A 15263-nucleotide genomic window follows, 5' to 3' on the forward strand; every position below is an offset into this window, starting at 1 on the left:
GACCCCAAGGCAGCCGCACCCCACCCTCCTCCCCACCCCAGTTACCCTCCCTCCCCCGCACGCTCCCTGCTCGAGACCTCTCCATCCACCCCGCCCCCCCCCCCCACACACACACCTCTCCACACACCGGAGTTCCCGCGGCCGGGACGCGGGTGCAGGGGAGCGGGAGGGAAGGAAATCTCCGAGAGGAGCGGAGACCCAGGGAGGGGGCGGGCCTGGAGGACAGTCCCGCAGGGGGCGAGCCCTGAGCGGGGCAGGGGCGGAGGTCGCCCGGCAGGACCGCCGCCCGCCCGCGCCCGGGGCCGGGAGCCCGCGGGGAGCGCCGCGGGGAGCGCGGGGCCGCGGCCAAGGTTGGGGGCGGGACCAGCGCGCGGGCGCCTCCGCGGGGCCGCCGCGCGAGCAGGTGGAGCCGCCGCGGGAGCCCGCCCGGCGGAGCCGAGGGAGGCGGCTGGGCCAGGGCCATGGAGCTGCTGAAGCCCAACCGGAGCGCGCCGGGACCCGGACCCGGGCCGGGGGCTCCCCCGTGCCGCCCGGGGGCCCCCCTCCTCAACAGCAGCGGCGCCGGCAACCTCAGCTGCGAGCCGCCCGGCATCCGCGGAAACGGGACGCGAGGTGGGTGCCTCCTAAGCTCGCTCCAGAACCTCCCCCTCGCTGCACCCCACGACTCGAATAGGGGGACCCCACCGCCCCCACACTCCTCCTCCAAACGCTCACACCGCCCCCTCAGGGCACCCCCTCAGCCCCCGGGCAGCTCCCCTGGCACGTTTGTCCCCTGCAGCTCGTAAAATTCCACCCCAGCTTCACACGACCCAGTCCGAGTCCCCTCAGCCCTGGTCCCACCCAGAGCTGCTGGCAAACCCAGCGCACAGCCCCCTCCTAGACGCTGAGGGTGGGGAGGCGAGGACCCCTCCTGCCGCTCCCTCGGGGTGTCTTTTCCCCTCGCACACAGTTCACCGAGCCAGCGCGGGGAGGGGAAGGAGGCCAGGTGGGGGAGGGGGCTGTTTGAAGCGGGGAGCTCGGGGAAACCCGAGTGGGAAGTGGGAGTTACCACCGGTGTCCTCTACCCCAACCCCAAGCCCCCCCTAAAGAGATCCTGCAACTTGAATTAAGCTGGAAGTTAGCCTGGATGCTGCTCCCTAGAGCTGCCTGTCTCCATGTCACTCATCCCCAAATCCCCCCCGCCTCCCAACCTGGAGTTCTCCAGGCTCTGAAGCCTCTTTCTTCCTCTGTCTCCAAGGCCTTCCCGAGCCTCCTCTCCAACCTGAGTGGCCTTAGGTTTCAGCTCCCAGAGCCCTCCTTGCTCTTCATCACCCCACCACCTCCTCCTGCCCCCCTTCAGATGACAGCCATTCATTCACCCAGTCCCCCAAATAACTTTCACTCTTCTCATCAGTCAACAATTTTTTTTTTTTTGATGACCTGGCTCAAGATATGTTTCTCCCTTTCCTGCGCCTTTCCTTTCCTTAAATGTTTACTGGGCACCTGCTATGGTAGTCCCTGGGCTGGGCGCTGGGGACACGGGATGAACTAGACCTTGCCTGGACCCTCATGGCTGAGAAGGAAGACAATACCCATGGGAAAATCACAGTCAGCGCGGGGAAGTCCCACGAGAGAGGGTCGGAATTATCAGCACCCAAAGGAGATGGGCTCCAAGGACTTCCCGGAGGGAGCCTGGAGCTGGGTCTTGACTTTGGAGTTTGTTAGGCAGGAAAGGAAGAAGTGGGATTTCAGGAGAGAAAACAGTGTTAAGCAGAAGGAATTTAATCCAAGCCCAAGAAGGGAAAGTGGGAATAAATTATAATTCAAATGGGTTTTTTTTACCCGACAAAATAACGCGTGCTTTCTCAGACCAGTTGTTACACACTCTCACTTAGATTCTTTCATTCGACAAATATTTATTGAACCAGAGATTGTGCTAGGCACCAAAACTGACGTGGCTCCTATTTCATGGAGTTCAGTTTAGTGGAAGAGACAGACAAGGAAGCAGGGAATTGAGCAGGGTGGGAAGAGCCCCGAGGGGCTGTTGGGAACATAAGAGGAGCACCTCTAGCTTAGCCTAGCCTTGGGAGTCAACGTTGGCCTCCCAAGAAGGTGAAGTATGAACTGTCTGAAAACAAACAAACAAATAAATATGAGGGAAAGCCAGCCAACTGACCAGAGAGAAAAGGCAAAAAGCATCCCCAGCAGAGGAACAGTATATATCAAAGCACAAAGTTTAAATCCATGGCCTTTTTGTTGGGTGTGCCATAGTTTCTGGGTGTCTGGAACATAGACCGTAAGAGAAGAATAATGGACATTCAGGATGAAGACCAGCCTAAAGGGTTAACGGAGAACCTTACAGGCCTGGCTAAGAAGTGACAATTTTACCTTTCAGTTGTACTGCCAGGATTTGTTCTGTAGTGGGGAGCATAGATTGGAGGACAGGACATGGAAGGCAGGGGGTGGGGAGGGTGGACACTTTAGAGGACTATTACATGACACTGGTCCTGGTGAAGGATGATGCTGGCCTAGGCTAAGGTACTGGCAGTGGGGACGAAGGGGAGTGGATGGATTGGAGAGGCATTTCTGGAAGTGGAATCAACGGAATTAGCAATTTATGAGAAATGGAGAGGGAGGAAGAGGTCAGGGGATGACATCCAGGTTCCTGGCTTGGTTAATTGGATGGATATTGGTGCTGTATAATGAGAAGGATTAACAAGGAACAGAATCAGGTTTGAAAGAGGAGATTATGAATTAATTCAGTTTGGAATCTGCTGAGCGTAAATGCTGGCAAGATACCCAGGTGGGATTGTCCAGTAAACTGTTGAACCCAGGGGTTTGGAACTTAGGGGAGAGGTATGAGCTGGAAACACAGACTTCAAAGGGCTTTGCCTAGAGGAGATCATGGAAACCATGAGAATAGGTAAAACCGTGTGTAGAATAAAAAGAGATGTACTGGGACAAGACTCTGAAGAAGAACAATATTTAAAAGCCAGACAAAGAAAGGCAAGTCCATGAGGGTTGAAGGCACAGAAGATAGCAGGGAAAGTGAATGGAGTGAGGAACCCTGAGAAAGCAGAATGTGAAGTGATTCAGAGCATTGGTGCAAGAATGGCCACTCATCTGGATGTTGTTACTCACACAGTTGGCTGTTACGCAGGCTCACTCCAGTGTAACCAGTAGGAATTTGGATATTACCCACACTATTCTGATAAAATCCACACAGACTTGAGTGTTACCCATGTTCACTCAGATGCTGCCCACAGAAAAACAGATGTCGCCCACACTCGCATTAACATTGCCCACGTCATTTAGATGGTACTCATTCATTAAACACAAGCACTTTCATTTTATTATTATCCACACAAATTAGATATTACCGATGCTCATTTAAGTAACCCTTCTCCAGATATTACTCTTACACATTCAGATATTACCTGTAAGACTCAAATCAGATTGGCTCAATCAGATTAACGTCTCACCATCTTAACATGTTAACATCACATTTATACCACTTAAATATTGAACACTTGAATATTATTTCTGTCTCCAAAGAGACAGAGGTAGAGAGGAGAGGGCATGCTCAAGCTTTAGCGCAGAAATGAAGGATGGATGGGGAAGGGCAAAGCAGGTGCATTTGTATGCAGAGTGGCAGAGATTCATTCCAGGTTCACTAACAAGCGTGTGTTGACACTTCCTCTCTGAGGGACATTATGCCAAGTGCCAGGGATATGCCGGAGAAGGAGATGGACATTGCTCCTGATCTTGAGAAGCTCGTAGTCTAGCGGGGGAGTCAGAGGGTTAGACATCATTGTAATACAGTGAGAAATGCCGTGACAGAGAACAAAGAGGGAGGAAGAAGCACCGAGACTGAGATTTGATTGGGAGAAGGAGGCAGTGTGACAAATGGCACGGGAGCCAGAGGCAAAGCATTTTAGAGACCTGGAGACTTAGCTTCTGTTCTGAGCCTGCCCCTTACTGTGTGCTCTGAGCAAGCAATGTCACCGCTGGGTTTAGTTCCGGGATCTCTTGTAAATAGCATTTACTTGACATCTGCAACAGTTTCTGAATAAGTTGGTATTTGTGATGAGAAAACAGCTTAATTTAAGCGCTAAGGCAAAAGTAAGCCAATGTATTGGCTGAGAAAGAGAGAGTTGCAGCCTTGAGTCCTTTCCTCTCCGCAGGCTGGAAGGCTCTGCCCTGCCCTCTTTCCCTCCAGACTCCAGTCTCCCTCATGCTGAGGCCATCAGTATGGGTGACTGGGCCAGTTTAATTCAATTCAGTGTTGCCTGGGTCTGCTTAGCTGTGATATGGAGACCCAAAGATGAATCCATCTCCCAATAATCCATGATTCAAACAAATGGAGTCAGCCCTCTGCCTAGCCCAGCACCTCTAGTGTCCCTCCTGTGAGTTCCCACAGCACCTCGTGTGTTCTTCAACCTCCACTCCCCATCACACTGTGTGGCAATTATCTGTTTACATAGCTGAGTGTCCTTCCCTCTTTTCATGTCCATCTCTGTTCCCAGTGCCTGGCATGTAAATGTTTGTTGAGTGAGAATGAATGTTTGGAGATCATTAAAATACAAGGTTCTAATAGATGTGTACGGAACATGCATAGGTCAGAGGAGAGATTAACTCTCAATGAGGTGTCCAGAAAGGCCTTACAGGAAAGGAGGCGCTTTATCTCAGTCTTAAGGACCTTGGTAAATAGAAATTCACCAGATACAGAAAACAAGTTTGTGATGGGAGGTGGGGGTTGGTGAGAGAGTATTCCAGGCAAGGGAGGGAGTCATGAGTGCATACGATGCCTTCAAGAAACTGAGTCATCCAGTAGCTTAGGTGGGTGCATTGCAGGGAGGAGGTGGAAAGGGGAAGAGGGCAGTGCTGAGAATCTGCGCGTGCTAAACGGTTGCAGGCAGTAGAGAGGAGGTGAAGGTGCTTTTTTAGACAATAAGGACATGACCTGACCTGTCAAATACTACAGGGAGTTCAAGTAGAATGGGCTTAGAAGAGACCTTTGCAATTAGCGTTAAAGCTTAGTGACCTTGAGAAGAAATGTCCAAACAATGATTGGGGGGGCGGGGGGGGGGGGACAGATGGGGCACTGGGTTGTAATGGACTGAGAAGTGAACAGAAAGAGGCATATAATCCTTTCAAGAAGTTTGGCTGCAAAGAGATTTGGAGTAAATCCTGAAAAGACAGGCTTTCTCAAGGAAGGGCAGAGTTAGGCCAATTTAATTAAGCCTCAAGGGCTTAGAAGGCCAAAGGATTCAAGTTCACCATTTACTGAGTTGGAGGGGGTGGTTCTTGGGAAGCAGGGGGTCTGGCTGGGTAGGGGGGGTTGAGGATAAGTGGGATTGGGGGTCTGGCTGAGTGGGGGCCAGACCCCCTATTTCGGCCTCTCCTTTTTCCCGCCCAGAACTGGAGCTTGCCATTAGGGTCACCCTTTACGCAGTGATCTTTCTGATGAGCGTCGGAGGAAACACCCTCATCATCGTGGTCCTGGGACTGAGCCGCCGCCTGAGGACCGTCACCAACACCTTTCTGCTCTCACTGGCAGTCAGCGACCTCCTCCTGGCTGTGGCCTGCATGCCCTTCACCCTCCTGCCCAATCTCATGGGCACATTCGTCTTTGGCACAGTCGTCTGCAAGGCGGTTGCCTACCTCATGGGTAGGTGAGACAACCCCCTGCCCCCTGTCCCTCTCCTCCTCAGTCCCTGCCCCGTGTTTCCCGGAGGCAGTGGAGGAAGTCACTCTGGTAGATTCCCTAGTTCGGGTTTCCTAGGTGACCCCTTCTTCGTTCCTTGCTTAGGGGTGTCTGTGAGCGTGTCCACGCTGAGCCTGGTGGCCATCGCCCTGGAGCGGTACAGCGCCATTTGCCGACCGCTGCAGGCGCGCGTCTGGCAGACCCGCTCCCACGCCGCTCGCGTGATCCTCGCCACGTGGATGCTGTCGGGGCTGCTGATGGTGCCCTACCCCGTGTACACCGTGGTGCAGCCGGCGGGGCCCCGTGTGCTGCAATGCGTGCATCGCTGGCCCAGTGCCAGGGTTCGCCAGACCTGGTGAGGGTGCCCCTTGCCTGTCCGGGGAACCCCTTCTCCATCTCCCCCAGATGCTCAGGACCGTTCCCCAGAAACTTCCCCAGAAGCCGCCCCAAGAATCGCCACTCCGATTCCCTTTCTGCGCGCCACCCTGGGGCTCCCATCTGGGGCCTCGCCGCAGCTTTCCAGGCCTTCACCCCAGTCCTAGAAACATCAGCCCTCGGCTCTTTCCTCATCCGCGGTTGTGGCTGGACGGGGCCCGCGTGACGGCCCGCGCTCTGCCCCCAGGTCGGTGCTGCTGCTCCTGCTCCTGTTCTTCATCCCGGGTGTGGTCATGGCCGTGGCCTACGGGCTGATTTCCCGAGAGCTCTACTTAGGGCTTCGCTTCGATGGCGACAGTGACGGCGAGAGCCAGGGCCGAGCGCGAAGCCAAGGAGGGCTGCCCGGCGGGGCGGCACCAGGTGGGTGACACCCAGAAGGGGCGCGCCCGGGTGGGTGGGTGGGTGGGAGAGAGGCGGGGAGCGGTCGGTCTGGCGGTGGGGCGCCGCCTTCTGCCCTGAGCCCCGCCGTCTGTGCCCAGGTGCCGCCCTGCAGAACGGGCGCTGCCCGCCCGACCCCCGGCCGGCCGGCGAGGACGGCGACGGCTGCTACGTGCAGCTCCCGCGCCCGCGGCCCGCGCTGGAGCTGTCGGCGCTGACGGCGCCCGCGCCCGGGCCGGCCTCGGGCCACCGGCCCGCCCAGGCCAAGCTGCTGGCGAAGAAGCGCGTGGTGCGCATGCTGCTGGTGATCGTTGTGCTTTTTTTCCTGTGCTGGTTGCCCGTGTACAGCGCCAACACGTGGAAGGCCTTCGACGGCCCCGGGGCGCGCCGAGCGCTCTCGGGCGCCCCCATCTCTTTCATTCACCTGCTGAGCTACGCTTCGGCTTGTGTCAACCCCCTGGTCTACTGCTTTATGCACCGGCGCTTTCGCCAGGCCTGTCTCGACACGTGTGCCCGCTGCTGCCCCCGGCCCCCACGGGCTCGCCCCAGGCCTCTGCCCGACGAGGACCCTCCCACCCCCTCCATCGCCTCGCTGTCCAGGCTGAGCTACACCACCATCAGCACGCTGGGGCCTGGCTGAGGCGGCAGGGCCGGGGCGGGGGCTGAGTCAGAACAGGCCGATTTGTACAAGCGCTGACCCATCCAGCTACACAAGAGACAGAGACCAACTGGCGCAAAAGAGTGACACCCAACAGCATGGACTTACCCCGATGCACAGGAAAAGGTGGCTTATTGGCACAAAATAAACAAACCGGACCCCCCCCCCAAAAAAAAAAAACAAGGCTCACTTGATGTGGTACATAGAAACTGGCCCTGACCTTGGACAGACCCAGACACAGCATTCCTAGCGGTGGGCTATCCCTCCACAGCGGGAACTCGATGACAGGAAAGACCTGCCTCTTACACACATATAGTAGTGGCACTGATTCATTTAGGGGCCTGCAGCCCTGCACGGTGCCGACTCCTGAGACGCTCCAGGCTGCCCCCATTTTGACCTCACAGTGCCCTTTGGGTACACCAAAGTAATTTCATAGCTCCCTGACTAACAGGCTGTTTTCCACTGAGAAGCCCTTTCATTTCTTTCCAGTTCAGTAATATGTCCTGACCCCTCCTCTCCAGCTGACCTCTTCAATAAATAATAAATGACTTGGCTTCCTCCTAAACTTCCTTTCTGGACTCTTTGGGGGCAGGTGAGGAGGCATGGGGTTTTGTGGTCTTCCCCGTCAGGTCATGCACAGCAGGACCCCCTGCCTAAAAGCCCATGGTCTGAGGCTGGAAGAGGCTGCGTGTTGTCTCTGGGCTGTCATCCTGGACCCACCTATACACCCATGTCGTAGGCAGTAGCTGGGAATGGGGGTGAGGGTGGGAGGTGGGGTATCCATGACACATCATGAGTCCTGAGCACATTCTCTTAAAATGGCATCATTGTTAAGGTACTGTATTAATAGATGCTTATTTAACATTTAATCCCTGGCCAGTGTGGCTCAGTTAGTTAAGCACTGTCTCATGCACTGAGAGGTCTCAGGCTCAATTCCCAGTAGGGGGCTTTCAGGAGGCAGCCAGTTGATATTTCTCTCTCAAATCAATAAAAACATTTAAAAAATTTTTAATGAAAAGGTAAAAGAGGAAGCACTATATAATGAGACTCTATTTAATGTGTGTTTGAAACACCAGGGGTCAGATCATGACAGGTGTACAGAAGCTAATTAAAGAGTAGAGCCTTGTCGATGCACCCTTCTCTGGCAGCAGAACTTGGCCAAGCTTCTGCTCCATGGAAGCACCCTTACTGGCCAGCAACAACAAAGAGGGGAGGGGAGGGCTGGACCTGAATAGAAGTCCCAGAGCCCAGCCTCCCTTTTGACTATAAGACTGATTCAGCCCCAGAGAGGCAGAGAGAGCAACATCCCCCCTTCACACACACTATGACAAACAGATAGGGAAGAACAGACGAGCTCACCAAGGGGACATGTGTGGATCATCAGAGGTATGCTATGTCAGGAGAGGGCTTCCTTAACATTTCATCTTGCAACAGATGGGCAAACTGAGACTACGAGCAGGAAAGAAAACTGCTCAAGGTCATATGAAAAACAAGAGCAAGACAGAAATAACCCTCTTAAAGTAGACACTGAACTGGAGATGGGAAATAAGCCATCCTCATCAGGGGGCAGATCCAAGTTTTGTGGAGCTTGGAACTTATAAAATTGGGAGACTTTTTTCAAGAGAAAGAATACAAAAATACAGATACAAAATTGCTAGGAGACTAACCAGGGCCTTGGAAGATTGCTTGTGTGAGTGAGGAGCCCTGAAATGTAAGCCTCATTAACTTCACAGCTAATAATGCCTCTACCCACTAACTATGCTGGACAAAGTCTAGGTGGGCGAAAAACAGAAAGGAGAGTGGGTTTTCTGTTTAACAGCACTGAGCCGGCTCCCATCCATCCTTTCTACAAGGCTCTGAGCTGCAAGAGGCAGGACTAAGGACAAACAGAGGGAGAAGGCGTTCCAAGCTGTCAACCACCACAGTGCTGGTTAAAAATAGAATCTCAGCTGGTCTGAGGAGCTGAAGGCAAGATATTGGGCCTTTCTCTCTCATGCCAGTTTCTCCTGGATGAGAGCGGGTGGGAGAAGTAGGGTTGTCCATAGGCTTGGCAGCCCTCCCACCTCTCCATGCCTACTACCCCTTCTGAAGGAGATGCAGCCTTGATGAGGGTCAGCTCACCCAGCCGGGGCCTGGACTCCTGGTGGCCACCAGATGGCAGTGGGGAGCCCAAGGGGGAGGGCTGAGTCCAGCCTCGTCTGGATTGTCGGTTTAAGCACCGTGGAGAAGGCTAGCCTAGAACTTAGCGGGTAGGCATGGCCTAACTAACCCCATTTCACACACTTAAGCCCTTTAGTCTATTGAATAGTTATGTATTCATTCTAAGCTCTGTCTAGTTACCAAATGTGGAATCGCAGGAGCCTCCCATCTACTTTCCATCTTTTGAAATGTGACAAAACATTTCAGGTCCAGCCCTAGCCAGTGTGGCTCAGTGTTTAGAGTGTCAGCCTGTGGACTGAAGGGTCCCGGGCTCAATTCCAACCAAGGGCACATACCTCACTCAGTTGCAGGCTCCATCCCCGCTGAGTGCAGAGGCAGGCAATCAATATGTCTCTCTCACATCAACGTTTCTCTCTCTTCCTTCCACTCTGAAAAGCAATGGAAAAAATACCCTCAGGTGAGGATTGAAGAAAAAAAAACATTTCAGGTCCTGATTTAATATCGCTGCTTCCATGAAGTCCTGCTGGGCCAGCCTAGCAAAACTAGTGTGCTCATACAGTAATGACTGCTTTCTCTCTATCATGGTTATCTGTGTCCCTGCCTGATATCCCATATGGGCTGGGAGGAGCACGATGTAGTGGGGAGATGACTGAGCCTGGGTGTAGATGGTAGAGTGATGGAAGACACAGAGGTGAAATATGCTGGGTGCTATATGACGGGTGTTTTGTATACACAATTCATTTTATTCTCAGAACTCTTCTACAGAACATATCTCTTCATTTGACAGAGGAGGAAAGTGAAATTGAGAAATTTAGGTCCTGAGGCTAGATGGAGGCATGAACTAAGCTCAAGTACCTGCCTCCAAAGCTTTTCTCTTTCCATTATGCTGTATTGCCTTGATTCAAGCCTTGAAGACCTGGGCGGGTTCCAGTGGTCCTGCCTCTTAAACATTGTGTGATTTTGTGCAAATTATCTCAGCGAGTTTCAGTCTCAATTGTAAAACGGGAATAATTACATTAACTTCTGTGCTACTGTGATTTTTATAATAAATATATATTTGGTCTTCACCCTCCTTCCCTTTCTGACACGAAGCTCCCAAATCCTGGGAATTTTCGAAGTGTGGAGAGCCACAAGTGTCTTTTGTTATGTTAATGAGGTTTCCTTTGGAAAGCCTCTAGGTCACCTAAGAATGGCAGCAGGTTGTCAAAGGAACCAACCAATGATTAGAGACTTGGAACTTTTAGTCCCAGACCTCCAAGGAGGGGCTAGAAATTGAGTTCAATCACCAATGAGCAATGATTTAACCAATCCTGCCTATGCAATGAAGCCTCCATAAAAACCCCAAAGGACTAAAATAAAGTAAAATAAAGTCTATTTTTTTAAAACACCAAAGGACAGGGTTTGGAGCGTTTTCTGGTTGATGAACACATGCAGCTTTGGGGGAGAGGGCATAGAAGCTCTCTCCCCTTTTTCCTATACTTGGCCTTGTGAAACTCCAAAAGAGTAGGTTTCTTGACTAAGACTCAGAACTCTGGCTAATATGGGGACAAACCAGAAAAGGGGTGATGTCACAATAAACATGCACAGAGGAGAACCCTAGGCCAGAAACTGACCCCTCTCACAGACAACTCAAGCCAGAGTATTAGAAAATCATACACTCTGGTTAGTCAGGTCTGACTAGAGGGGAGCAAGGGAGGCTTTATGGAAAGATTTGTTCCTTTGAGTTATCTCCCGAAGAGGATGTGTGGGAGGTAAGGAAAGCAAAGTTCAAAGGTCCAGAAGAAAGCATGCCCAGGGGTCAAAGCTTTGTTGCAGTAAATAAAGCCTGGAGGTGGGGCCTTCCTAGAAATGGTGGCCCTAATTGCAGACTCCAGCTGCTATGGTTCTTTAGTTGCTTCAAGTTCTCTGAGCCTCATTCAGAATCTCCCAACCTCAGGGGGCACTTGGTCAGCCAGACTCTTGGTCCATCACTAGCACCTCTCACTTTCACTCATATTACAAATACTGCATTTGGAAGCACGCATGCGGGACGGGGGTGGGGGGGTACTGTAGTTTTAGCAAGGTTTAAAAAGAGAGCCAAATTTTATGCCTAGTGTCAAAGTATAACCTTTGCAGGGAAGTGCCCTAGGCCTTTGCTTAGCTTTTCTATTGGCTTATCCAGCACCAGAGATACTGCTTTGGGAGGTAAATTTGGGCCTTTAAGGGAACAAGTACTGCAGGTGCTGCTGGAGGTAGAATCTCACTATCAGCATATTCAGTGCATTCCTCAAATAATCACTTTAATTATGACAATTATAACTTAACGATTATCAAAACAATTATAAAGTCAGTTATGTTTTATAGAGAGCATGGGCAAGGAGGATGCTCCCACGGATGCACGCCAGGTCCACCTGTCTGGCCTCTGCCTGACATAATTCCCATCAAGGTCAGGGCCTGAAGGAGAGACCCACCCAAGCCTGGGGAAGAATCAAAGATGCGGGGCGAGCCCAGGGCAGGCGGTTCAGTGCCAGGCCCAGCCATACACAGCCCGGGACACTGTGGGTGCCCGTTGGTACCCACCTGTAGGTCACCTTTCCTCCGTAAGCCCCAGGGAAACCGGATCCGAGTGTTTCTCAGGAGCAGCTGCGCCACTCTCACCTCACCCCTCCCCCCAACCACCACCACCACCTAAGCCCTCGAGGGAGAGCTTTGAACTTCCACCATCTGACTGTAAGAACCCAGACCAGGCACCACCAGAAAGGGCCGAGGCCTGAAGCGGCTGAGGAGGGAGGGGGGAAAGAGGCTGCTGAGCAGAGGGCCCCGGCTGAAAGGGGCTGGTAGGGTAGGGAGTGGGCGAGAGGGGAGGAGGAAGGGCAAAGGAGCGCGGCCAGGCCCGAGGGTAGGCAGTGGGGAGACCCGCACCGAGGATGGGGCAGAATGGGGAGGAACAGGGGCAGGGCCAGGGCCAGGGCACCGGGTGAGTGATAACTGGGACGGGAACAGATGGGCAAAAAAGGTAGAGGAAGGCGAAAGAGAGGCTGGAACGCTGCCTTGGGGAAAGAAAGGACTTAGGAGGAGAGCCAGTGCGCTCTCTCACTGCAGCACTGAGGGTCCCTCACGGGACAGGAAAACGCCTGTAGTTGTGGAGCCCAGAAGCAGCTGCCTCGATTCTAATACGTTTTGACGGCTGTGCGGTGCTCTCACTCAGCAGGACTTAGAAGACACTGCGGTAACTCTTGGGTTGGCTTGTAACTGTTCTTAATCTGGGAAGATGCAAATAACTGTAACAACCCCAGTCACATAATACTTAACCTTTTCTAAATGCTTTCCCTTGTTCTAATCTGGTCCCTGCAACAACACTGGTGATGTAAAAAAACAAAACAAAACAAAACAAACTACTGGCCATGTCTTCAGGTGGTTGTATTTTACAAGCAAAGAAGTTAAATTTCAGGTGAAATGACCTGCCCAGAGTCATAAATCAAGGTTGGTTGTGATCTTATTGAAGCCAGTATTGGCTTAGTCAGGAATAAAAATAGTTAAAGCAGGATATGACTCAGTGACACAGAACCGATGACTTGCTGAGCCCACAAAAAATGTCCCCAGACTCAAAAATCATTCCCTCTTCATCCATAAAGCCCAGGAAGGCAGATGCACCTCACCATGGTCCTTGGGTCTCCAGATCCCTTTCCAGCATCTCTGAGAGTCCTCAATGTGGAGCTGTCTAGCAGGCATGCCTTTAACCCAGAGTGACAGTCATTTCAGAAACTGGGGGCTGTCATAACTGGTTCAGGCCGCAGTAACAGAATACCATAGACTGGATGGCTTAGCAACAATAGAAATTTAATTTTGACAGTTCTGCATGCTGAAAAGTCCAAGATCTAGGTGCTGGCATGTTTAATGTCTGGCAAAGACCTGCTTCCTAAATGGCCACCTTTTTGCTGTAAGGGGTACAAAGGAGCTTTTTCTGGCCTCTTTTATAAAGGTACTAATCCCATTCATGAGGGCTCTGCCCTCATGCCCTAATCTCCTCCCAAAGGCCCCATTTTCTAATGCCATCACCTAAGGGATTAGGTTTCAGCATTTGAATTGTGGAAGTTGGGGGAGACACAAGTATTCAGACCACTGCAGATCTGTAAAGGACTCACTGCTTAGGTGGTGTCAGACATGCTCAGGTGACATGGCCACTCTGTTCTTCGGGACTGAGGTAGTGCTACAGCCTTCTAATCTCAGACTGGCTTGGTGGCCCTCCTTGACATTGTTAGAATGTGTTTATCCTTTCTTCTAATCCATGTAATTTCAGGGTTCATTTACTTTCTTGGTGCTGAACCCAAGAGAGGATTCAGGGGCTTTGGAATAGCAGGTAGGAGCCAGCTACTGCAAGGTTTAAGAGAAGAGCTTTCCAGGCAGATGGAGTAGGGAGGGAAAGGCTCTAGAGCAGGGATGAATAATCTTTTCAATTTCTGGAAGCAGACGTCCCCGAAGGCTGGAGCACATAACCAGGAAGTAAAGCGGCATGAAATTAAGTCAAAGAGGAAAGCAGAGCTAGCGGTGGGCTGTCAATAGGAACGTCCTCTTAGGGGCCCTAATGTAATACTGCAGAACAGCAGAGGAGGCGAGACCAGAAAACCCAGGCCAACCTGGCTGGGCCTCCTAAAGGAGGAAGGCTGATAGAGATGATGTGGGGCGACTGAGAAAAAATACGAGGACCACTAGTTTGCAACACAGAGAGTCAGTGACCTGAGAAACCTTAAGAGCCATACTGACCTTTTAAGCCCAGAAAATGAGGGGTGTTTGGGAGAATATTTGAGACCACAAACCCAGTTGAAAGCTGCAGACTGTCTTAAATGACTTCCCTCTCGAGGACTGTGTGAGGTGCCCACCTCTGAGGATGGAGGTGCGCCTTGCCATTGCCCTCTGTGTAGAAAAATGGGAAATCGTTTATATCGTCAATGGAAGTTTCTTACTCACTGACTCAGGGCTTGTCCTCTAAAATTTATAGTTAGAATATATAAACAGGGTTTTAACAGGTGATCTGTCAGCTGTGGCTACACTGGAGAATAAAGTTCGAAAGGGTAAAAGATATTGGAATGTAGCACCACAGGGTAGATTTCAGGGTCCTAAGGAGTTTCTGCACAGTCTTAGCCTTAACAGTTTCACTTGAGAGAAAATGATGATATGAAACTCTTAAGTATTTGTTTTGAAGAACTTGTTTTTAAGGTATTCACCCTGTCTGTCTGGGGTTTCTGTACTATTGCCACCTTATACCAAGCCGCCATCAGCTCTCACCCTGATTATTGCAATAACTTAACTAGTTTGTCTTCCTACTTCCACATTTGTATCCTACAGGCTCTTCCTCAGACAGCAGTCTGAGTGAATCTTCTTTTGCTTTTTTTTTAAACATTCTTTAAAATATGTTTTTATTGATTTCAGAGAGAGGAAAGGAGAGGGAGAGAGAGAGAGAAACATCAATGATGAGAGTCATTGATCGGCTGCCTCCTGCACATCCCTTACTGGGGGTCAAACCTGCAACCTGAGCATGTGCCCTGACCAGGAATTGAACCATGACCTGGTTCATAGGTCAATGCTCAACCACTGAGCCACACTGCCAGGTGGTCTTCTTTTTCCCAGTATCGGTGGGCTAGCTTGTTTGGATCAAACCTCCAGCTGAAAACAACTTGAAAGAGAAAAACTGGACAAAATATAAGAAACATTTTCTCAAACTCAATGAAGAGATGATAAAACCATAAGGAATTATCATGCCAAAAAGTGAAGGAAAGATGTAGGAGGGATAAGAAGGCAGAGCAGTTGCTTTCGCCCCTGAAGGCCCTTGAATGTTCCCCAAATTAGAATCTTGGCTTTGTCACTGTGGTGGGTCCCAGTGTACAGAGATCAAGCTTGGGTGGGGCTGGCAAAGTAGGGAGTCTGATAGGAGCCTGTGGTGAACAGGCCCTAAGGTACCCTCTCCTC

General features: G+C 51.6%; 1 protein-coding gene across 3 annotated transcripts; it reads left to right on the forward strand.

Annotated features, from left to right (window-relative positions):
* The first annotated feature begins 461 nt into the window (after positions 1-461).
* On the forward strand, positions 462-7139 carry CCKBR (cholecystokinin B receptor). 3 transcript variants are annotated; one of them, XM_087822233.1, is made up of 5 exons: positions 462-612; positions 5399-5650; positions 5792-6041; positions 6309-6481; positions 6601-7139. In XM_087822233.1, the coding sequence occupies exons 1-5, from the start codon at positions 462-464 to the stop codon at positions 7137-7139; spliced, it is 1365 nt and encodes a 454-aa protein (XP_087678359.1). The 3 variants fall into 3 exon arrangements, with proteins under 3 accessions (XP_087678359.1, XP_087678361.1, XP_087678362.1); XM_087822235.1 differs by having other exon boundaries at positions 6309-6466; XM_087822236.1 differs by lacking the exon at positions 5399-5650 and having other exon boundaries at positions 6309-6466.
* The last annotated feature ends 8124 nt before the right edge of the window (positions 7140-15263 follow it).

Source organism: Miniopterus natalensis, chromosome 11 (genome assembly GCF_054644295.1).
Source record: "Miniopterus natalensis isolate mMinNat1 chromosome 11, mMinNat1.hap1, whole genome shotgun sequence".
In the NCBI taxonomy this organism is placed as follows: domain Eukaryota; kingdom Metazoa; phylum Chordata; class Mammalia; order Chiroptera; family Miniopteridae; genus Miniopterus; species Miniopterus natalensis.

Coding starts and splice junctions, on each gene's coding strand:
- CCKBR (XM_087822233.1), top strand. CDS start 462: ATGGAGCTGCTGAAGCCCAACCGGAGCGCGCCGGGACCCGGACCCGGG. Junction 613..5,398: donor CCGCGGAAACGGGACGCGAG/GTGGGTGCCTCC, acceptor TTTCCCGCCCAG/AACTGGAGCTTGCCATTAGG. Junction 6,482..6,600: donor GCCCGGCGGGGCGGCACCAG/GTGGGTGACACC, acceptor GTCTGTGCCCAG/GTGCCGCCCTGCAGAACGGG.